The sequence below is a fragment of the Ochotona curzoniae genome, unplaced genomic scaffold, assembly GCF_017591425.1.
Source record: "Ochotona curzoniae isolate NIBS_2020 unplaced genomic scaffold, NIBS_Ocur_1.0 scaffold_2587, whole genome shotgun sequence".
Classification (NCBI taxonomy): Eukaryota; Metazoa; Chordata; class Mammalia; order Lagomorpha; family Ochotonidae; genus Ochotona; species Ochotona curzoniae.
The window spans coordinates 27350546-27374793 of record NW_024467096.1 but is presented as its reverse complement, the minus strand read 5'-3'; the positions used below and the strand labels follow the sequence as shown (position 1 = coordinate 27374793).

The window sequence follows — 24248 nt, the reverse complement described above, 5'->3', positions numbered from 1 at the left end:
AGTGTCTACTCTCTGCATGGCATTGTGTTTGTTTTCATATTCTCCAGTGCACACCGGAGACCTTGTGATGAAAGCTATTTTGTTATCTTCCTTTTTAGAAAGTGAGGAGTGATGCTCCACCAATTGACAATTGAAACATCAACTGTTAACATTGTGTTTGCACTCGTGGATTCTTGCTGTGTCCAGGACAGTCTTAGTTTAAGTCTCTTGCCTAGCAAGACCTTAGGACTAATCCTCTCTTGGTCCTGGACTTGGCCAGGCCAAAGACGGGGCTGGTACTGAATTGGGTCTCCCAAATGAGTTGTTGGGACCCAAACACTGGACTGCTTTCTGCTGCTTTCCCAAGCTTATTAATAGAGAGGTAGATCAGAAGTGGGGCAACCAGGATTGCACTGTCAGTGTCTCAGGCAGCGGCTTACCTCCTGGCTGTGTGACAAGGCCAGGCTGTGTGTGTGTGCCAAACTCCCTGCCGTCCCCCCCACCCCTCCTTTTTCCTGTAAAGACAGGAATATGCAGTCTCTTTGTTGGGTGTTATCATAGTCACTGATTGCTAAGTATGACTTGAAACGGATTTAAAGTTTTTAGTTTAGTAGGTATGCCTCCTCTAGGATTGTTACATTATTTTATAGAACCCTGTTCTCTTTTAGAAACACACATAGTGAGTAGGTGACATTTTACTTGTGTCCTGCCTCCCTCAACTTCAAAACAGAGCTTGAGATGAGGGATTACCATGTTTGGCATACGATTTCACAAGTGGCTTATCTTTATCCCTGCTGTTTCCTTTGGACATTTTTTCCCTTTTTCCTTTGACCATTTCCCTTGATTCTGTGAACTTTGATTATTTCCGATGGAAATTTCTCATCTCATTGTTTAGGAAGTGGTGTTCAAGTGTTGGGTTTTTTCTTTGCGGAGGGAGGGGTGTCGTAGATATATCCTTCTATTGGGTTGCTATATATTTTCCAATATTAGCACTATTATGCATATGTTCAGTGTATTGATTAAAGTATAAAGGGGGTAGTTTCTTCCTTTTTAGTGTATTGCACCAATAAAAATATACTAGCAGAAATTTAAAAAAAAACCTTAATTATAAATTCAGCTGGAGTAGAACACTTTAAGGACAGTAACTTTTTAATGATGTAATTATTTATTTGAAAGAGTTACAGAGAGCATGAGAGCAAGATCTTCCATCTACTGATTCACTCCACAAATGGTTGGAGCTAGACCGGTCTGAAACTGGGAGCCAGGAGCTGCTTCTGTGTCTCCCAGAGGGGTGCAGGGCCCCCAGCACTTGGGCTGTCTTCTGCTGCTTTCCAAGGTGCATTAGCAGGGAGCTGAATTGGAAGTGGAGCAGTTGGGACTTAAAAAGAGCTGCCAGCACTGCAGGCTGAGGCTTTCCCTACTACACTACAGTCCCAGCCAAAGGACAGGTCCTTTGGCTCCTTCATTTTTCTCTATCACTTATAGAAAATTTATGAATTAAAATATGATTTTTAAGATGGATTCTTCCCTGATTTGTTAGAAACGGATAGGAATATTGTTAAAAAAAAACATAAACATATGTAGCATTTCCTTAAAAATATCTTTTAGACTGTATTTGTTCATATACAGATGAACAAGGGGTCAGGTCATTGGACTGTTTAACAATATCTGATCAAAAAATTCAGACTGAGCTTGCAATTGTCATATGATCCCCTTTAGAAATTATACCGCTCTATGGAATGTCAAGCTACATTACTCGAGAAGACCAGTACAGCAAGCCTCCACACAAGAAAGTCAAAGAGCGCCAGATTGACCGCCAGAACCGCCTCAACAGCCCTCCTTCCTCTCTCTACAAAAGCAGCTGCACCACGGTGTACAATGGCTACGGGAAGGGGCACGGTGGTGGGAGCGGCGGAGGCGGGGGCGGCGGCAGCGGAGGTGGGCCAGGAATTAAGAAAACCGAGCGGCGAGCAAGAAGCAGTCCAAAGTCGAATGATTCCGACTTGCAAGGTAATGCTCCAGACATTTGCTATAGACAGTGAGTTCCCGAGAGAGGGACATCGTGGTGTCAGGCCCTTTCACCCCTCAGAACAACGTGTCTCGGTGGGCTGTGTTCCGCTAGGAATGACTGCATGGACTTCTGATGTGTTTCATCCTAGCAAGAGACCATTGCATTATCTTTTTTTTTTAAGTTGAGACCTCATACCAGAATGACCTCACGCCACTTTTTGGTCACATGTGCCATGTGATTTTCTACATTATTTTAGTCACGCATTCCTGAAAGCATTTTCACCTTAGCCTATGTCTGTTGTTTCACCTTAAATGGGTGGATGTGGAAGAAATCCAAAGGGAAGGCCGTTAAGCATCAGTCTAGTTTAAATCTCCAAATAATTATACCTCATAAAACTAGATGTAATTAGTTCTCTGCTGTAGTGACACCTGTCCCTGCATGACATGCCTCTGTTCAGTCTTAGGCACCCCTTGTTGTTGTGTGGTAGCAACCTTTGCACCCCAGTAAACGAGTCATAACTGGAGAAGGAGAAGAAGCAGCAGGCTTACCATGCAGAGACCAAGAGGCACCAGCTTGGAAGGGCCTGGGGTATTTCAGAATGTTCTGGTGGATACAGATCAGTAGATCTGGGAAGGAAGGCTCCTGCTCTTCTGTGAAGAATTTAGATGAGATAGAGAGATAACCAGTTTTGATTCCACTGGGAAGCAAAGCAGTGGCTTTTTTTTTTCTCTAGGCATCTAGAAGACTGACTTGGCGGGGCCAGACAGGCTGGCATCTTGAGAAGTTAGTTGACTTTATATATATGAGTGGCGAGAAGAATCACGCACAACTCTTAGCACTGCTATGAGTATGACATTCATTGAATTCACGCATTCCTCATTATCTTAAGCTAAGTAGGGACAGGGACTGCACCTATGAGAATGTGTGTGCGGAGGAAGCAGTGTGGAGACTGTGTATGTTGGGCTGTCTAGGAAACACAGGCCCCTGCTGGGAGAGGAAAATTAGGTAAAACCAGCTACGGAAATCAGCTTTCTCCCCATGTTGCTCATGAGCAAACTGTAGTACAAGAGAGAGGAAGCACGAAATCTGAAGGAAGGGGAATGCTAATTACGCCGTGTCAGTTTGTTACAGCTTCTTGCAGTTTTGTTCTTGATTTTTTCCAGTAGTTTCCAGATGTCATATAGTTATGTAAAATATTAAGAATAAGATCTGTCATATCAAACAGGACCCAAGGATCCAAGAGGATTTTAAACGGCTTTTTACGTAGGGCACGGCATCTGTCTTAGTAAATATTTTTTTTTCTCAAATGATACTACATTTTGTAAGTTTACAGTTAGTCTATTTTCTGATATTGTATCTCAAGTATATGGGTATATGAAAAACAAGTGACAGATTTTCCTACTGAGAATTCTTATCCAGACAAAAAGCCTGTCAGCTTAGAAAGACTTTGATGACTTGATTCATGCTTTAGTGATTTTTGTCTTCCCTTGCATCAAAGAAGACTTCAGGGAGATGATATGACTATATCTATTAGAGGCAGATAAATAAAATGTAAGTATTAGAGATCAAAAAGATAATAGGAAAAGGAAAGTAAGATAAAACTAGGGTGAAGTTAACCCAAAAATTAACACAGCTATGGATTCATCTTCCAAAAATAAACGCCTTTATTATGAGTACAGTTATTTCAAGCCACAAATGCCTCAGTGTATAAACTCCGTAATTCAGTTACATTTTTATTAATGTGTAGAGAACAGACTTCATAGATTTCATTGATAATTATTTTCGAGAGTAAGATACTTTGTCACCCTCTATTTTGTTCTTTGTGAACACTCAAGGATGACCTAAGTAAGGGGTGATTCAGTGGGATATTCCTGCCAGCTGAAATCTCCCTGTTATTATTATTTTAACAAAATCGTGGCCTCTTTGTCACATAACCTCAGACAACAATTTAAGTTATCTGCTGGCATAGTGTTGGAAAGGATTATGTTGATGTAAGTTTCTTTTACGTAAAAGGTAAAATCCTTGGTGACTATCCACTGTGTAAAATTATGAAAAGTCCTCCATAGACTTGATCATGATCCTGATGATGGGAGGGGGGTGGTAGTCGTAAAAGTATGTGGAAACGGAGGAGGGATAAGAGGATAGAGAGACAGACAGGCAGGCAGAACACACCCCCCGCAGTGTTAGAATGCAATCTCTGAGATATGTAAGGTGTAAAGCTCACATTCCTGGGTCCTACCCCAGCGCTGTCAATGCTGTCTTCTGATTATGTCAACGTTTTTAAGACCTATTGAATTCATTAGATCTACTAGTTTATGCTTTAGACTGTGTTATACAGAACAAGCTCTTTTATTAGGTCTTGGTTTTCTTTTCAATAAATTGAACGAATGAGAGTGAGTGATTTTCAAAATCTGTTCAATGAGTTGATCTTCTCCCCAAACCCCTCCTCCCCCTTAGACAGTGTTCCTTAGAACTCTGCATAAATAGAATATCACGTTATCTGCTGGCTTTGACAGCACATATACAAAAATCAGAATGATACAAAATATCTCTTTACTGCATGCACTGCCATTGCACATGATATGTGCATGCACACTCGAGCACCCTAAAGAAGTAAGAATTGAAGTTCCTGTGTTTAGAAGGCACGGCTGGCCCTTGTCACCATCTGCAAGACTTTCGTAGGGCTTGGCTTGAGCCAGTTCAGGCCAGCAGCAACAGCAGTGCCATCTAAGAGCTGGTGAGACACACAGACTTCTGACCTGGCCCATGCCTGCTGAACAACAGTCTGTGTGCAGGGGATTGTCCTTGGATCTTTGTGTTTCTTCAGATCCCATAGGTGATAGTTAGCCCTAATAGCTTTTGAGAACCATGGACTTTTCCAGTAACAAGCAACTGTTAGCTGTAACTTTAAATGGCAGGGTTCAGAGCAAGGATGAGGAGGGGGATGTAGGAGGCATTTGTTTCAAACATTTAAATGGAAACGTGTTTTCTTACATGATCTGTGCCATGGTAGCCATATCCGTGTGGCAAGAGAGAGTTCCTTTTATGTTGCTCACCTATAGCTAGTAGCCTTTGTGAAGACAATTGTTACAAAATAGTAAGAATTACAGATAAAGAAGCAGATAAATACACTTTTAGCACCGGACCTTTGGTGTTGTTGGCAGTCTAGAAATGAAGTCAACTTGCCATCACACTGTAGGGTCACAGTTTAGAGTCACCGCTAACTGCTCAGGAGGACGCTGTTCCTTTCTCCCTCAGAGGTCATAGGTTGCCTTGATTGTGGCAGTAGAGCCACCAGGCTTCTATATTCTAATTCTTTCTTGGGTTCCTGATGGGTTTTTTTCCCCTCCATCTATTTTGCTATCTGCTTAGAAACCAGAAATAGATTTTCGCCCAAAATTAGCACATAAGTTCATTCGCCATAGTGACTCTTACTAGGAATAAGAAGTATTCCACATAGGGACCGACTGCTCTACTTCTGATCCAGCTCCCTGCCAACGCATCTGGGAAAGCAGCAGAAATCCGATCCAAGTGCCTGGACCACATCACTCACTTAGGAGACCTTGATGTAGCTTCTGATTTTGGCTTGCCGAGTTTCAGTTATTATAATAGCCATTTGGGGAGTGAATTCATGGATAGAAGATTCTCTCTCTCTCTCTCTCTCTCTCTCTCTCTAACTCTGCCTTTCAGGTAAGTAAATCTTAAAACAAAACAAAACCAAACAATGGAATTCCTGTGCTAAGATTTGCAGTGATAGCTTTGCTTCTAGAGAAGTGAGACTGTGAGCTCTCCGGTGTCCATGGGGAAGGCGTGGGGGTGGCCAGAGCATGGCTGCCTCCACCTGGATGGGCAGCAGTTTGTTCCCTGTGCTTGCAATGATGTGCTGAGTGTGGCTAGGGTGTGGAATGCTGAGGGTCCAGGCAGACGGCCTTGGAATCACTTCTGCTCTTGGATGTCTCTAAGACACATGTTTGTATTTATCTATTTGAATAAGGTTATTTAGTGGGATTTCCCTACTTCGTGGTGGCCAATTTCTCCCCTTTTTGTCTGCTGCTGGGCTTGAGGACTGAAGGGTCTGGGCCACTGGTTGTGGTCACTTAATTTCTTCTTTCCCCAAAGCACGTGCTTCCCTCAGTGCGTTAAAGATGTAACAGTTTCTAGGTGCAGTTTTTCAATATTGCTTTGTCTCTAAATCTTTACTATGTTCACCTGTCTGCAGCTGTGTATAAATTCTAAACAGGGCAAAATATCAAGAAAATGTAAAAAAAAAAAATTAAAAGTGAACTCAGGTCAATGGAATGTGCCCATCTTACTGCTAAATACAGTCCAGTCTGAAAAGTGAAAATAGTCCCAACAAGCTTTTGTTTATTAAAGCAAGGACACGGGACCCAGGATCAGCATGTACGAGACATTCCTTTTGGCAGGAAGCTGAGTACTTGACTTGGGCATTTCCAGGTCTGTGCCCAGAACTGGGGCCCTCTACCTGGCCTTGCAACTCTCTGTGTGTGGGGTAGAGAGAAGGTAGTGTTGGGGACAAAAGGCCATTTTTATAAGTTGCGTGCTTGGTTTAAAAAAAAGTGATTTATTTGAAATAAGATTATTTATATCTTGTTTGTGGAAAAGAACAGGGAGGAGACTGAGACTAATTCCCATTCACCGATTGACTCTCCAAATGGTCACCATGCCAGGACTAAAGCCAAGCTAAAACCAGGAACAGGGAACCCAGTCCTGGTCTCCCGTGTGGGTGACAGGCACATGTTACTTGATATGGTACCTGCTACCTCCCACTCTGCATTAACAAGAAGCTGGAGCCAAAGAACTAAGACTGGAACCAAGGTGCTCTGATGTGGGAGGTGGGCAACCCAGGAGACTTAACCACTCTGTCAAGCCCCCACCCATGGAATATACTTTCTGACTTGGGCATTGGAATCCAGGGCTATTTGTTTTTCTGTAAGTCCACAGTGTACCAGCTTCCCCCTACTCAACCACCTCTTACTGAAGTCTTAAACTTACTGATATGAATGCAGATTTGATAATTCAACACACTGTGGTGGTCTCAGTTGTCGCCATGGAGTAGAATATGTAGTTGTCTCTCATTAGATTATACCATTCACCCCATCTTTTTGCCTTTTGACCCCCTTTCACCTCTGTATTTTCATTGCAATCTGGAATGTTTGAAAGATGTTTGCTACGTGATTCTCTCAGCAGACAGGATGCGATATTTTTGTCAAGTCCATTTGGGAAGTCTTAACCCATTAAATCATACTTGAAAGTTCCCATTTTTCACTTAAATATGAAAAGACAAACAACATGAGAAAATTCTTTGGAGTTTTCTTTTGAAATGAATGTTCACCAGAAGTTTGAGGGCAGAATTTTGATTAGTTTCTACCATATGTGGTACTTAGCTCTGCAAGCCCATGTTATTTTCACTGCCTCTCTGCTTTCTTGGGACCTGATCACAGCGGCATTTAGATGACATCAGAGCCCATGTTGGTGAAATACGTGTCATCCCAAAGAACCCTTTAAACAGCAGGTGTAAGTGATGATACGGTTTGTTTCTGGTATATATGCAACCTGCAATTTTATTGAATTGAGACTTTTATACGTTATTCTCTCATTTAGCTGAAGTGAATCCTGAATTTAACTAGGCCAGAGGTCACCAGCAGAAACGGGCCATTAGCAGCAGAACAATGTGCCACTTAGGACGTTGTGTATCTAGGTTTAGTCCCAGCTCTGCTGCTTGTGACCAGTGTGTCCTGGGTCATAGGCGTCTCTCAGACCTTCATTTTCTTCTTGTTTTTCTGATGGTATCTCAAAAATTCACAGAAATAGAACTGAAGGAGTTTAAGTTCATGTACAGCTTTTTTCATTGTCCACAATACCGTGAATTTTTTGAAGCCCCCCTGATTTGTGTAAAATGAGGGCAGTAGCAGTTGCTGGTTCACAGGAGCCTCAAGAGCTCTTTTTACAGTTTCAGCACTTTCCATGCGTTTTCACATGCCAGCCTGCCTTTCTCTGCTCCTGAGAATGGTCTCCTGTGCATCATTGTGTTAGCAGAACCCCAGCCCAGGATCACAGCCCTGAGTGTTGAGCAGAAGTCATTCTGCAGTCTGGGTTATTGTGCAGTAACAGTGAAAGCCATAAGCTTGAGAAATGGGGAGATCCATAGAAGCATCTGCTACGTCAACTTCTGCCACCTCTTGAACAACGTGATGAATTCTGGGTGAGAATGGGCTTCTGTCGTCTCTTCCTACCTTTCCTTGCCTCCCCACTGGCCTGGATTATAAGGCAGAGCTGGGAATTTGTCTAGCATGAGTCTCTGTTTGATCCCTGACCATTCTCAATTACTCTGTTGGGGACTGCATTAGATGTGTTGACAAAAAAAGGGGTGGGGGGGGTGCGATGAGCTGAAGATGACTTGAAGAAACAACTTGACCATTTTTCCAATTCCTATATTTCTTGATCTAGGGTGGTATGTGTCAGAAATAACCCAGATGGAGAAGTGAAGTAGATAACTCACTGAATTTTACAGTCTTTCACAATCTTGCCTTTTACCTTTGAAATTAGATGCTATTCTGCATCCTGCTACATTGTGGAAGAAGGCATCTGTACAGGATACAGATTTCAAGAGGCTCAGATTATTGGATTGTAGGGGCTTTATGGAGACTGTACAGCGACAGGTTGCTTCTGTACATTGTAGTAGTCACAGCACTTGCGATAGAATTGTGGCAAGTTTCCTGCTGTTAGGTCGGCATTGGTTTGATTCCCTCATCTCTTTCTATGGAATGGAGCTGTAGGCTCTCCGCATAAAATGATGTACCAAGAGCAGAATGTTGAATTTTGGGTTTGGCAAGGGCAATGCAGTAATGTAATAGTTGTAGTCCATTTTGCAGATATGCTAATTATGGGTCATGCTTTCCACCATGATCTGCAGGAGCTTTCATTTCAAGTTTGGTTTGCCCAAGCAGCATACAGTGTAACACACTGTATCCCTCTGTTTCAGTTTTTGGAGTATAATGACTACTTGCAATTCTAAGCTTTGAATAGGAGAACAGGCCTTCGGGCTGTTAGCCTGGTGGTTAAGATGCCATGTCACAGTGCCTTGATTGGAATCCCAGGTCTACCTTCCTGATTCCAGCTTCCTGGCCAGGGTGGACAATGAGAAACAGTGATAACTCAGATGACTGGATTTCCACCACACGCGAGAGACATGGATTGAGTTTCTGATTGCTCTTTCTGACTCAAGCTCAGCCATAGCCATTACAGTCAATCAGGAATTGAATTAGTACAAACTCAGTCAGCTTTTCTCTCTCTCTCAACAACTTTTTAAAACAGGAGAAAAAAAAAGTGTGAAATGGGAAAACCCTGAAAAACAATGGTGATACTGGCTTACTACATTTAATTTACAAAGTAATGAGTGTTGATATCCCATAGTTGAGGAAAATTTCCTTTTTTTTCTCTAGTGCTGAATTTGCATCTTGGATGATAATGGCTTCTTTCTACCTACCACCAGAATTGGGGGGCTTTCCATGTAGGGGTTCTACTCACAGAAGGGCAGAACGACCAGGTGACAGCCAGGAGATGACTGGCTCCATGGCCAAAAGAGGATTGTGTTGATTCAGGAAGACTGAAAAATAAGGAGGGGGAGAGAAATGAGAAGGGCCTCAGAGGAACGGGCATATTGAAATAAAAGGAAGTGGTAAAAATAGGAAAACAAGTGGAATGAAAGGAGTGCAGGCAGTGGGCAGGAGAGATTAGATGGACTACGGAATAAAGATAAGTTGGGAAAACAACAGGCAGAAAGCAAGCAGAGGTTTCATGGCTCCCTGTTCACACCCCAGTTCTCCTGCTAGGTTAGTGTTTCCCAGAAGGATAGGTGGGGTGTAGGGAAAACCTCTGTGCCCTGGTGAGGTCTGTAAGCCCCTTCCACTGGCAGGAACACGTCTCCATGTGAATAAAATCCTGCTCTTTTTCCTATTGGGACTTTCCTGGTACGTTTGTCTTCTTCCTGTGCCTGATTAGTGTGCAGACTCAGCATATATTAACCTGACAAGGAAATTAAGTGAAGTGGTACAGAGAGCTTTGAAAGCAGTACACTGTGTTGAGGTATTGAGATTCCTGAGTAGTGGTCTGAAGTTGTTAAGGTAATGTTTTGGAGGTTTGATGGACTTAAAAACTAGAAATTTGGAAGTCTCTCTTGCCCCCTGCTCCCCTCCCCTCCCCTCCCCTCCCCTCCGCACCTTGTCTCTGCATCTCCACCTCTTTCTCTTTCAACAGTTAGGGGTTTCAAGTTAAGTACTAACTGGAGGCTGCCACTTGTCCTTTGCCACTGGGCTTAATGTGCCTTTGTTAAAAGCAGCCTGTGTCAGTCAAAGATACCATGATTATTTCAAATCTTTTTTTTTTTGTACTGTGTTCACTCTCATTACTGTCATAAATAATTTTTTTTTAAAAAAAAGTACTTAAAGCATTTCTTTGAAATACCCTTGTCTTGCCTGTTAAACTTACTAAAATTGCCCTATGAAAGCAAAATGTGCAAGTAAGTGGGAGGAACTATGTCAACGATTTTTTAAAAATTTATAAATGCCTTTATTATTACTACTCTTAATTTGCTTGGTGAACTTCCATTGACCTCTTTTCCCTATTGTTTGAAAATTTCAGCCACAAATCCTATGAAACAGTACGAACCTTAAAGGCCGTGAGGGATGGAGAAACTACCATATTTTAGGTTCACTGAGTCCCTCAAAACTATTTAAGTGTCTTGCCAAGCACATTTTACAAAATACTATTTAGTCTTTGAGAAAGATTTATCTATGGGTGGAATGTTACTCTAAAGGACTCCATAAGATATCAGTATCTCTTAAAAACTTGATTAAAAAGTCATGTTTCTTAACTGAAGCAATAGTTGAGTGCCCTGAATAGTAAGCTCTCCAGTGTTGCTCTAAAGCACTGTGATAGCATCAATATTATTTACTGTCCATTCTGTCATCCCTGGAAAGAGGGCTTGATTTCAGTTGCAGACAGGCTTTAGTTTGAAAGTGATAGTTCTATTTCGTGAAGAATTCCATGGCTGTGAAGAGTTGTTCTCCATAGATTATGATCTCTTCATGCCATCTAGGACATGACACATGAGGACAGAACTGTCCACATTAAATGAGATGAAGTGGCTACTCTGTCAGTTTTAATAAGTGCTTTATTTATAAGGAAGGTATAGAGAGAGGGAGAGTGGGAAGGAGGCAGCGGGGAAGAAAAGGGAGGAAATAGATCTTTATCTACTGGTTCATTCCCCAAATGCTTCTAGCAGCTAGGGCTGGATCAGGCTGCAGCCAGCAGCCAGGAACTCCATCCAAGCCTCCCCATGAGAAATGCTGAATCTCCAGTACATGGGTCATCTTTGGCTGCCTTTCCAAGTGCTTTAACAGGAAACAGATCTTCCCGAAGTCAAATAGGCTGTGAGCATGGGATACCTATGTTGCAAGTATTGGCTTAACTTGCTGCACCACAATGCTAGCCCGTCAGAACTTTTTATCGTAACTATGAGCTCATTAACATTTGAACAAAGACTGTGAAGAATTGTTCTTGTTACAAGCCCATGGAAAACGTCAAGGCTCTTTTTCTTTCTTTCTTTCTTTCTATCTATCTATCTATCTATCTATCTATCTATCTATCTATCTATCTAAAGGCAAAACCCAGGAGCCAGGAACGTTTGCAGGATTTCGCACACGGTGGCCCAAGCACTTTGACCATCTTCTGTTTAGCTCCCAGGCACATTAGCAGGGAGCTGGGTTAGAAGTGGAATAGCCAGGACTTGAATCAGTGCCCATCCAGGATGACGGCTTTATCTTCTCTGCACAGTGCTGACCCCAGGCTCTGCTATAAAAAGTACATGATCGGGCCCGACGCAGTGGCGCAAGTGGTTAAGGTCCTCGCCTTGCACGCCCAGGATCCCATATGGGCACCGGTTCTAATCCCGGCAGCCCCGCTTCCCATCCAGCTCCCTGCCTATGGCCCGGGAGAGCAGTCGAGGACGGCCCAAGGCTTTGGGACCCTGCACCCGCGTGGGAGACCCAGAAGAGGCTCCTGGCTTCGGATCCGCATAGTATCAGCCGTTGCGCTCACTTGGGGAGTGCATCACCGGACAGAAGATCTTCCTCTCTGTCTCTCCTCTCTGTATATCCGCCTTTCCAATAAAAAAAATAATAATAAAAATAAATCTTTAAAAAAAAGTACACGATCCATCTATAAATTATACTTATTCCATATTTGTATTTCCTTTCTGTTCACCTCTTCTGTCCATATTTATGTTTGGTCTCCCTCGGAGAGGATAAATAGCCCTAGGTGACATTGTTAGGGAGAATGTGTCCAGATTGTCAGAAGTATTTGGTGTGTGAGGAGAATCTGAAACTTAAAATGGTGCACACAAATTAAAGGAAGGTTCATTTGTAACATCTGGCGGGTGCATAGGAAATTACTGTATCAAGTAATGTCTGTTCTGTTTGTCACCTGTCACTGTGACAGAGTTCATTTTGCTAACTCCGTTAGTGAAAACTAAGGACACACTATGCCAGTCGGGAGAATTGCCCGCCCAGAATATCTATTACAAGCCGTGGTTCACAAGTGATAGTGTTTGAGGCTGTGGATCAATAACCTCAGGCAGGGTTGAATGTTTTCAAGATACAGAGTCAAAGACTATAGGACCACAGTCTCTAAGATGTTCACTTGAAATGAGAGCTTGATACATTCTGGTGAATGAGACACCAACCTAGAAAATAAATTATCCCCAGACAAGTGGAAGTCACAGGTGACAGCTAGTGTTATTTATGCTTTGTTTGGATGACAGTTTTGTTCCAGGAACATTACTTTAATTGAAGATAAATGAGAAGCATTTGAGAACTGGACATTTTGTAGGGAGCTTTTATATGTACCTACCTTTGCAGTTTTATTCAATGTCATGTCCTCAAGGAATATTTTTAGGCCTCGGTTGATGAACACTATGCATAGTATCTGCTGCCAAAGGAACATCTTATCATCATGCTTACTGGATAGCATAGAATGTGTCTGCCTTCTCTTGTACATAGAGGTTCGCTCAGCAGTGCTGAATCATTTTAATGCACAAGATGGGAAATTAGAAGAACAAGATTGACATTAATTTCTGTGACTACAAATTCGCATCTGAGCAGGAACATATGTCAGTATTCTCAGAAATTTTTTTTTTAATCCTTGTGCTAAATTTGGAATAGCAAGCCTTGTTGGTCATTCTCAGGCCCTAAAAATAAAATAACAGGGCCCTGCGTGGTAGCGTAGTAGTTAAAGTCCTCACCTTGAACGCGCTGGGATCCCGTATGTGTGCTGGTTCTAGTCCCGGCAGCCCCCACTTCCCATTTGTTCCCTGCCTGTGGCCTGGAAGAGCAGTCAAGAATGGCCCGAAGCTTTGGAACTCTGCACCAGCATGGGAGACCCGGAGGAAGCTCCTGGCTCCTGGCTTTGAATTGGCTCAGCTCTGGGTGTTGCAGCTGCTTGGGGAGTGAATCATCGGACAGAGGATTTTCTTCTCTGTCTCTCCTCCTCTCTGTATACCTGCCTTTCCAATAAAAATAAATAAATCTTAAAATAAAATAGCAAATCTCATTCTATATCAGTGCAGGAGTAAATTAAAAATAAAAATGCACAGCAAACTAATATATGCTAAGTTCTTTTAATGTGATCTCATTTTCTTTCCGTTCTTTTTCATATCATGGTATCTACTGTCCACAGAGGTTATAACAGAGCACACTTCTGATAAGCTGGATGCTAGTTCTCTGTGACTAACAAAATTGAAACAAAGCCAGAAATGTGTCTTCTTCAGGTTCTGGGAAATATGTAGAGAACAACTTGAGAAGTCAGAACAAGTTGCTGTGAGGCCCTAACCCTTGACCCTTGGTAGATGATGCGTTCCCTTTGTTGCAGCATACACTTAAAGTCTCCAAAATTAACATCTTCAAATCTCTCTGCTCTGTGTTCACCTCAATGCCCCTCTCCCATGTGTGTCAATTCTTCCTTTTCCTGCTTCTTATAAGTATGCATGATGTTATGGAGGAACCTCCCGATGGTGTGGGAGATTACAAATGGGGATGTGGCTGTCTCTTCTTCATGGGTCATTTTCGGCCTGTGATAGACCCCAACATCTCTATGCTAAAGCCTGCCCCAAGGCAACATCTTCTTTAGGTCTCATCATGTCCTCCCTCATCCCACAGTTGGCCTTGGACTTTTCAGGTAGTTGTCAGTTAATTTGCTGTAATGGAGACTAAAGAAACAGTTCACATAGAGCAAGTCTGCTCAGTGAGGTTAACTGGTTTATGAAGTTGAAGGCTGTGAACAGTCACTTCGTTTAACTTAAGGAAAAAAAAGTGAGTTGTGTCACCTGCATGCACGTAGCTACAGACCGGTGGATATGTGTTGTCAAGCCACATTTAATTGAGACTAAATGTCAGTATCTACATAATTCCTTTTAAGTGATGAATAGCATGACCTAAGAAGTGAAACGAATCTGTTTCATTTGTAATTCATGTTTTTCTTAAGAGTGGGAAAAATATTTTGGCCTGGCATGAGATAGGACATAAAAAGCTTTTTTTTTAACAAAAAGCTTTGAAAATAATTCTTAATAGATTCCAAATCCCTTAAATGGCTAACTTTCCTCTCGAAGGCTGTACTTGTTGGATGTACACTGAGTAGCAGACTTGATCAAGTCTGTGATGGCTCCATCTGAGTGGAGTTTAATAATAATTACTTTAATGGTGAAGTGAGATGTGAACTCCCAGATGTCAAACAGGTGACAAATTCTAAAGCCATGCCATCTACCTTGCCCTATTTTCAGTAATTTATTGCCTGCTGCCATGAATTTAGCTCTCACAGATCATAGGTATTTTGCCTAAATTGGAAAGATGGAAGGTTTCGTTGTTTTTACTGCTGGTGAAATTATATTTGAACTTGATTGAAGATTGGTTCCTCTCCAGAATTCTGTAATTCTGTCAAACTGGGTGGGAGATATTTATGTTGAGCACATATAATTATGCAGTGTAGACATCAGCAGATCATTGATTGGTTGAACACATTAATCAGAACTCTGTATATGCTTTGGTTTTTTTTTTTTTTATAAATTACCCAGTCATTACAGAATTACAAAGAGTCCTGAAGCAAGAGACTGATGAGAGTAATAAAGTTGAAGTACAAAGCCCAGATTATCCAAATGATGCAAGAAGAAAATATCTAACAAGGGAAAACGTTTCAGCTGCATATGAGAACTCTGCTGGATTGTACGATACCAGCCAGGATAGTACGTGACAGGGGATAGCAGACACAAACACCATGACCATCGGTAAAGGGGAAGTTGGGAAATCTCAAACTACAAGCCATGTAGGTCACAACCTTTCCTGTAAGCCTAATTCAAGCTGAGATAGCTTGGTTAAATTATCAAGTCTTATGATATTGCTAAAATCTTAAGCAAAGGGAAACAACAGCTGAGGGCTTTGTGCCATGTCACCTACCTGGAATTGTTTCATCAGTCTTATTTTCAGTGAAATTACAAAATAAATCAGATATAAGCCACTTTCTGCCTGTACTCACAAGCATTTAGGTTAAGTACTTACATGGTTTTTCCATACGAGTATCAGTCACTTCGAGCATATCCTATGTCCTGCCAGTTCTTTTTGGAACCAATTTAAATGAGAAAAATCAAGGACTTGGGGAAAAACTAAGTAGGTCTGGTAAACTGTCTTACTATTTGAGATTAGTCCTAGAGACTGAAATACGAATTTTTCCACTTAGTTGAGTTTGGCTGCTTTTGTTAGCTCCGGCGTCCTTGGAAATATGTGGAAATCGTAAATGTAGAGAATGTGACCTACTACTTTGGGTGTTTTTTGCTGTCTGAAGATATTATCCGTTCCTCACTGGAACACGTCTCTGATCAGTATTGTTAGAGATAACTCCAGATTAACAACGAAGGGCACATAGCATGATGCACAACTTTCCTCCTAGTCTGGATTTCATAAATTATGCAACAAACATCCCACAAACATCCCACACCCCTTGTTTTTTTTTTTCTTAGAATATTGCATCACACACACATGCATAGCCATTAGAATTGCAGCTCTCCTGAGATGTTAAAACATCATATATAGAATTTTAGGTCTGGACGATCACATTGATTATTGTGAAAGCAGGTAACAAGGTTCTGCAATCCAAAACACAGTTCATTCATTGTAACTGCCTGTATTTTCAGTGCACTTGTTTTGTCATCTGTGTGTAATTGTGTGTGCCTATACTGTGTACCTCCTTACAGCTTAGATGCACGAGATGGAATGAGTATTTGCTCACATATTCTCTGCTTTAACTTGTATTCTCTTACACTGGGTTCTGCCTGCTGCAACTCAGGAGGTGTTGTTAAAAACCACAGGCACTAGGCTTTCTTTCCAATTTTCTGTCATGTCAGGCCTATCCGGCCACAGGGCTTTTGTCCTCTGTTCTCTGCTTGTAATGTTTCCTTGCCTTTTGTTTGGTAGGGTCCCTTTTTATCCTTCTTAGCATAACCCAGATAGATCAGGATAAAGTGATTCCATTTCCATTGCCCATATTGCCCATGATACCCACCATGAACTAACCTCGTCGTATTTGTGTATTTTCCTATTGTCTATATTTTGCCAAGAGAGTTTACTCATTGAATGTGTGGAAGCAGCTTAGAGTTGGCAGAAGTTTAAGTTTCAACATGTTCTTTATAAAGGATGTGAACTTAAAAAAAAAAAAAGTAAACTGTTGGATTTGCTTCTTATTGAAAATGTTTTGTTGTAAAAATCTTAGGATAAATTATGGAGAGAGTCTCATGGAGTTTGGAAGGCAATCCTTGATAGCTTACAGTGTGTATCTGAGCGCCATGATTTTTCAGGATGCAGCAGGCTGAGTCTGAAATGTTTTTGGGAGGAACTGAAAGGCTAGGTAAGAACTCTACGCTAGGCCGGCTTCACGCCCCACCCTGCAGGTGAGGGCCTTCCCTGTAACTGAGGCTTTGCATTTCCCTCCTGCCTGACAGATAGCATGAACTATCAGCCCTGCTCCCCATAGCTGTGTTCAGTGAGAATGAGCCTCATGCAGTGATGAGACAGCTGCGTCTGACAGTCCAGTATTGCTTCTACTATTGATACTTTTACCTTTAAGATAGAATCTGGACATTGTTATCCCCCTTATCCCAATTTCATTGAGTTTCAAGTGATTCATGGGAATTAAAATTTTACTCAGACGTTCCAGAATGCATAGTAGCAAACTTAATTTGGAGCATGGAAATTTTTTTTTTAATTGGAAAGGCGGATATACAGAGAGGAGAAACAGAGAGGAAGATCTTCCGTCCAATGATGCAGTCCCCAAGTGAGCACAATGGCTGATGCTATGCCGATCCAAAGCCAGGAGCCTCTTCCGGGTCTCCCACGCGGGTGCAGGGTCCCAAAGCTTTGGGCGGTCCTCGATTGCTTTCCCGGGCCAAAGGCAGGGAGCTGGATGGGAAGCTGGGCTGCCGGGATAGAACTGGCGCCCATATGGGATCCTGGGTGTGCAAGGTGAGGAACTTAACCACTTGCGCCACCGTGCTGGGCCCCGAGCATGGAAATTTTTTAAAAGCTGAAATTGACTTGACATTTTGTTTTAAACTATTGATTGTATAGTTTTGGGGATTTTTCAGACACCAGCTTTTAGTAGTTTTGATTCCCTTAGCACTTTCATAAACACATCTTTTAAAAATGCTATAACGTCTTTACACAACATATTTTATGTTATTTGTTTTGACAATTTTTATTATATTTTTGATAATCTTTACATAATTAATTGGGGTAAAAAGGTTCAAGGTCTATAGGAAAGTGAGTAAGACTATTATTTTCATATTGTTTCCTTCATGTTTAAAGGGGGGGTAGTAAGGGAGAAGGCCCACCCAATTTCCCACCCTCCCCAGATCCCACATGTAGGATATGCTCCAAGGTTCTTGCTCAAGTGGTTTTGATAGTTCACCAGTTATAAATCACTGCCAATCTTGCCACTCCAAGCACGATGAGGTCTTGGAAGAATCTGTTGATTGACATAGTCCATCCTAGAGTCTCCGTTTGCCCTGTATTTCGCTGGCAACATATAGCTGAGATGGTTGATTGACCAGTTCTGTCTTCTCTCTTTTCTTGGTTAGGGTTCTGAGTCCAGCATTTTGATTGGGGAGATCTCCAAAGCATCTTTTGTGTTCTTAATGGCTCCAGGTTCTCTGACCTGTTTAAAGAAATATCTGCTGGTTGGGAAATGTCACCACCCATTCTTTTTTGACTGTGTCTTAGTCCTGTTTGTCTCTAGTTTCAGTTGGCTGAGCCATGAGACTGCCTCAGGTTGTAAGCCCCTAGGCTCTTCGGGCACAGTTCTTGAGTAAACTTCAAGTCTGTGCAGAGTTAAAATGCAGACCCATTGTTTCCCAGCCACGCCATGCTAGGCACAGAAATAGATTCCACATTGAGAAGTACTGATGAAGACGCAGCCCACATAGGAAAGCATTTGTTGCCTGATGGAATACTGATGTTTTGAAATAAAGGTTGGCCCTACCTTCTTGATTCAGACAGTTGCCAGGTCAAGCATTCTGGGTGAGGAAATCCCTGCTGTGTAGCCTAACATATAAGGTTGTTTTGGTCCAACACATCTGAGGAGGAAGCGAATTGCAGTCCTCCATTATCTGAGTATGGGTCACCCTTAGTGTTAAGCAAAGATTATTGGTTTGGCTTTTTATCAAAAATTGCCCGAAGTGTGACCTATCAATACAGGTATAGGAGATGCTATAAACCCAAGTATGTCTGGAAACCATGTTGTTACCCAGCTTACAAGTCAGAAAGAGATTATTCTTCCATTTATTCTATACAGAAACTATAAGAGGGAGTAGGGTAGAAAGGTATTTTAGGATTAAAGAAAAAAATACTAAAACAGTAGTATAAATCTTGCTTGCAGTAAATTTTTAAAAAACTTATTTTAGTAATAGTGAAGTATTGTCTTCAGTAGAACACTTTTTACTGTTCCTTATTTGACCACCATTAATGCTGCCTAGCTTAAAACTGCCTGAAGTACTTTTTGGAAAAAGTGCCTAGATTTTATGGCAGTTAGGGACAAGCAAAGCTCCGAGACTTTGTCTCTGGCCAGGTGTGATGGGTTGCAGTGGGCCAAGGACAGACTGTGATGGAAGACTGCAGTCTAGACACAGCCAGTCATCATCTTTGATTTGTTGCAAGCTGCGAGTTTTAGGGAAGTTTGAGTTGCATATTTCAGGTAACCATAGTGTAGTTGTGCTCCTGACGTTGGCTGGAGAACCTGAAGTTCAGTGTGGTGATCTTGGAACCTCCTGAATTTTCTGTTCCCACTCATGGGTTCTCCTCCTATTTCCTTTTACTGCTCTGAAAATTAACACCTGCTGGTGAAATCAGCTTTAGGCTGTGCTCGCTGGAGACTGAGTTCTGGAAATCAGTCCTGGTAACTAATGTTAAGTGAAATTTGGAAGACAACTTGATTCTCCTAGGCTTGAGCAAGCTGAAGTTATTAGAGAGGATTAGGGACCACAGCTGGTGAGCAGATGGGATGCTTATAATTTCACAATCTTAGGTAGCATAAACCTAAGTTTGCAGAAAACTTTTTTTTTTCCTCCTTTATTTTACTTTATCTGGCTGGACCATAACCCTGGTCTAATGTGATTCCTTAAATGAGGCAGGTGCTTTTACCCTTAGCAGGCTCCTCATTTGGGTGGCATCGTTTATAAATCTGTGCTTGCCATTTTCTACTCAATTTCATTTTAGTAGCCAACTGTTTAATAATGGACTTAATCAGAGGAACATTCAGAAGGAAAGGAAAGGAAAAATGAGACTTTCACATTTCATTGATACAGAAACGCATCTTAAATGTTACAGCTGGACAAGTCAACTGCTTGATGCTAAAAGAAGCGCTTAAATCCATAGATTTGTTGGCTTTTCTCCTGTCCATTCCTGTGTTGAATTCCGCAACATCATGCAAATAAGTCACGTGGAACTGTCTTTTTCATCACGTGTGTGCTGCCTAAACGAAGGCTCCCTCCTTTACAGATTCAGTCCCCTTTGTGTTGTCTTCTCTGTTTGTTCTGGCTGGTATCAACAATAGGGGCTTTATATGCTCCCAGAAACGGTTCCCCTCCTTGGAATCACAGCCCTGGCCCTTACTTTGTGGGAGATCAGTGTTTTCTCCACAAAGGAAGCTTTAGTGAGACTTCTGATCAGTGACTCTTAAGGTCAGGTTAAAAACTTAATTCTGGGCCCAGTGTGATGGCCTAGTAGGCTAAAATCCTCATCTTGCATATACTGAGATCCTTTATGGGCACCAGTTTGTATCCTGGCTCCTTCACTTCCCATCCAGCTCTTTGCTCGTGTCCTGGGAGAGCAGTGTAGGGTGGTCCAAGGTCTTTGGACTCTGCACCCACGTGGAAGGCCAGAAGAAGCTCCTGGCTCTTGGCTTTAGATCAGCTCAGCTCAGCTCAGTTCCTGCCATTGCAGCCACTTAAGAGGATAGACCCTCAGACAGAAGGTCTTTCTCTCTGTATTTTCTTCTCTCTATAAATCTACCTTTCAAAAAAAAATGAATATTTACCAAAAAACTTTACCAAGACAAAACCCGAATAGTTACTACTACTTATTTGAGAATGAAATACATGTCTGCTGTACAGTTCAACACTTCTTTATCCGTACTGAAAAGTCTTCAGAAAAACATTGCTCGAGTCTTCCGCAAATACCAAGTGTCTGAATATCTAGACAGCTGGAGCCATAAAGAAGCTAAGGAGTCTGGATACACTCTGTACTTGCTGGATGGGACGAAAACAACACACAGATATTTCAGGTGGTGCAACACAGCAAACAGCTGTCATGTACAGTCCAACGTAGTCTCTGTTCTTTTGGAACCAGTTTGTACTGCTTCTCTAAAGCCACAGTCAGCTGCAAAAATATTCTAACATGTGTTTTTGGAAGCAATTACTGTATGATACTCAGTGTTCTAGCCTCAAAACATCGCAGATACTGTATTTCCAGCCATGGGGGTGGAAGGGAAGAAAGGGGGACTATTGCTCCCAGTGCATTAGCCTGTAGGATCATCATAGGACATGGTCCTTTCTTGACCAGCTTTTGAAATTAACCTCAGGAGCCTCTTTGGGACTTTCAAATTGACCTTATGCAATTGAATGTGCCCTCTTAAGGAAGTATTTGTAGAAACATTTTAACTTCCAGAATAAAGATTCTGTACTGAGTCAAGTTGTCTCACAATCCTTTTAAGATGATGGATTTGTTTATCTTAGGTGAAATTCTTCTCCTTAGCTTTAGCTTGTTTCCGCCTGACATGGGATAGCAGAAAAAGAGGAGGTTTAATGGACCCCAAGGAGAAATCGAATTTCACTGAGAACCAGAGATCCGGGGTTTTTCTTTCTTTTTTTTTTACTTGTTTTTTTTAATGTGTGCCTGTGTGATCTTGGCTAGATTCATAAAATCTCTGATTTGTTAAATCTTTGACTAGCAAATAGTTATAAGGTTATTTAATATTCAGGTATTTCACAAAATTTATGGGAAAATAGAAGCCAAAAATACATTATTTTGGTGCAAGAATATGTTGAAATTTGTGAATATTTTTTGGGGGAAGATCTGTTTTGTTTTGTTTTTTTTTTTTTTTGAAAGGCAGATGTACAGAGAGCTAAAAGGAAAGATGAGAGAGAGAGCTTCTGTCCACTGCTTTGTTCCCCAAATGGCTGCAAGGGCAGAAAGTTGGTTTGATCCAAAACCGGAAGTCAGGAGCCAGAAACTTCTAAATCTCCCACATGGCTGTGGGGGGTCCAGGGACTTGGGCTCTCCAGGGCCTTCCCAAATCATAAACAGGGAGCTAAATCCAAAGTGAAGCATCCAGGACACAAACCAGTGTCCATATGGGCTGCTGGTGCAATGCCACTGTGCCAGCCCCATGAAGAGTTTTTGGATGATAGACGTCTTCCAATATTTTTGGAGACAACTTTTGTGCATAGATTTCCCACCAAAGTTTTTGTACCACAATAAGGTTTTTTAAAACTGCATTCTCCATGAGTTTGAAGTCTGACCATTTGTGTATTTGCATATGTATATGTTAGTTTGCTAGAGTTGCCATAGCAAACAACCATAAACCGGACATCTTAAAGAATGGAAGCTTACTTTTTACCCAGTTGTGAAAGCTTGAGGTGTGACATCAAGGTACTAGCAGGGCTGGTTCTCAGCCATTGGGACAGGATCTGTTCTCAGCATCTCTTCTTAGCTTGCATTTGACCATCTTCTCTCTGTCCTGCCTTCTGTGTATGTCTGGGTCCAAATGCCCTACTAGATCCATCATGGTGGTCTCATGTAGATTTTGTTACCATTTTAAAGACCCAATCTCCACTTATAGATAAATTTTGAGGTACTGAGGGTTCAGCTGAAGAGCCAGGCGTGGGGGATGAGGGGCTGGGAGAACAGTCCAGTGGTCATAGACTTTCCTCATGCAGATGATGTACTGTGGCAAAAATTGTTTTGAACTATCTGGGTATTCACAATGTTTGAATAAAATTTATCCGGAGTGGGCTCCCGTTTTTTTAGTCACATCTTTTTTTCTTTAAAATTTTTGTAAAGATTTATTTTTTTTTCCATTGTAAAGTCAGATATGCAGAGAGGAGGAAAGACAAAGATTAAGACCTTCCATCCACTGATTCACTCCCCAAGTGGCCACAATAGCCAGTGCTGAGCCAATCCAAAGCCAGGAACCAGGAACTTTCTTCTGGTTTCTCACGCTGGTACAGGGTCCCAAGGCCTTGGGCCGTCCTCTACTGTTTTCCCAGTCCACAAGCAGGGAGCTGGATGGGCAGCAAGGACTGTCAGATTTAGAACTGGCACATATGGGATTCCAGTGCATGCAAGGCGAGGACTTAATCTGCTAGGCTACTGTGCTTAGCCCTTCTTTACAGTCTTAAACATAAGATTCTTCTGTTTTCATTTAAGTGAATGTGCAGTAAAAAGAATTGTGCACCTACCATTTAAAGGTCTGTCATCTTTTTGTTCAGTTCTTAGTTGAAATTGCTATGGGAGGAGTTTATTTAGAAATTTATGGTAGGATTTGGAAGAGTTGTATTATTTAGTTTGAACAGGATTTAAGAAATCTTAATAGATCTTTTACTAAAAAAAATTTTTAAATAGCTGCATACTCCAGAAATGTGAAAGCTTCACCTGGTAGCTTTTACTATAAGCTCTGTAGTTTTTGGCTGAGTTGGTTAAAGGTTACTGACTGCCCTTCCAGAAAAAAGCAAGTGTGACTTCTGTGCAGAATGAAGCTGGCTCTGTGTGTGTGCTACAAAAAGCAGTGCAAGGAATGAGATCCCTACTTGGAAAATGCTAAGGTTTTATTAATACAGCAGTATTACAGTTAACACACTATTGAATAAGAAAAGAAGGGAATGTGGGGTGGTCACATATTCTAAGGCAGAAAGATAAGGTAGTCAGGAAAGTTACATTAAGTTGCATTAAGAGTGCAAAAAGAAGACTGACTTTGGTGGGTCAGACTTTCTTATTTGGCTCAATCATTAATTTCTGAAGTGGCATAATTGGGTCATCTCATGGTTCTTATGGTAGTACAATTCATGCACAGAACAGAAACTGTTGTGGAACAGGAAAACTAGAAAACAATTAGGCTCATCAAACCGAAATGTTTCAGCCTCTGAGGTCAACCTGCGCATTCCAACTTGATTTCTCTGCAGTGAGATTAGCGCATTGTGGCTTTCAGTGTTACTCCCAGTTGTTACAGCACGCCAGAGTGAGGCCGGGAGCTCTCAGTGTCCTCATTAGTGACATCTTGGATTTTCATCACCATAGAAAATGTGATGGCAGCTTAGTTTTTGTGCCAGGCAGACTGTTTGCCTTGGCTGAAGAAACACATGTAATCCCCACCAAATTTAGAACTCTCTCTACACTTACATGGCATGTTTATATTAGTTTCCCATACCAAAAATGTAGATCTACAAATTTGTGATACAGTTTATCTTATGTTATTTAATGTAAATAGCATGCCTTGCCAACATGCTTCTAGAACTTTCTACTATGATGGCTACTACGGAGTTGTTTCTAGGTGTTCAGAGAATAAAAGCAAAATAAGTATATTTGTGAGCAGCAGTTCTGTCCCATGTTGACTAAATCTTTCTGTGAGGGCATGGAGCTGGGTACCAGGG

General features: G+C 41.7%; 1 protein-coding gene across 4 annotated transcripts in view; it reads left to right on the top strand.

Moving 5' to 3' along the window:
• Positions 1-24248, top strand: part of FNDC3B (fibronectin type III domain containing 3B) — a 340056-nt gene that overhangs the window by 207372 nt on the left and 108436 nt on the right. For 3 of the 4 annotated variants that reach the window (XM_041002960.1, XM_041002959.1, XM_041002961.1), the window contains one exon: positions 1699-1989. The exons of the other annotated variant lie outside the window; for it this stretch is intronic. In XM_041002960.1, coding sequence (XP_040858894.1) covers positions 1699-1989 — 291 coding nt within the window. The remainder of the gene's footprint in view (positions 1-1698; positions 1990-24248) is intronic. 4 annotated transcript variants of the gene reach the window in all.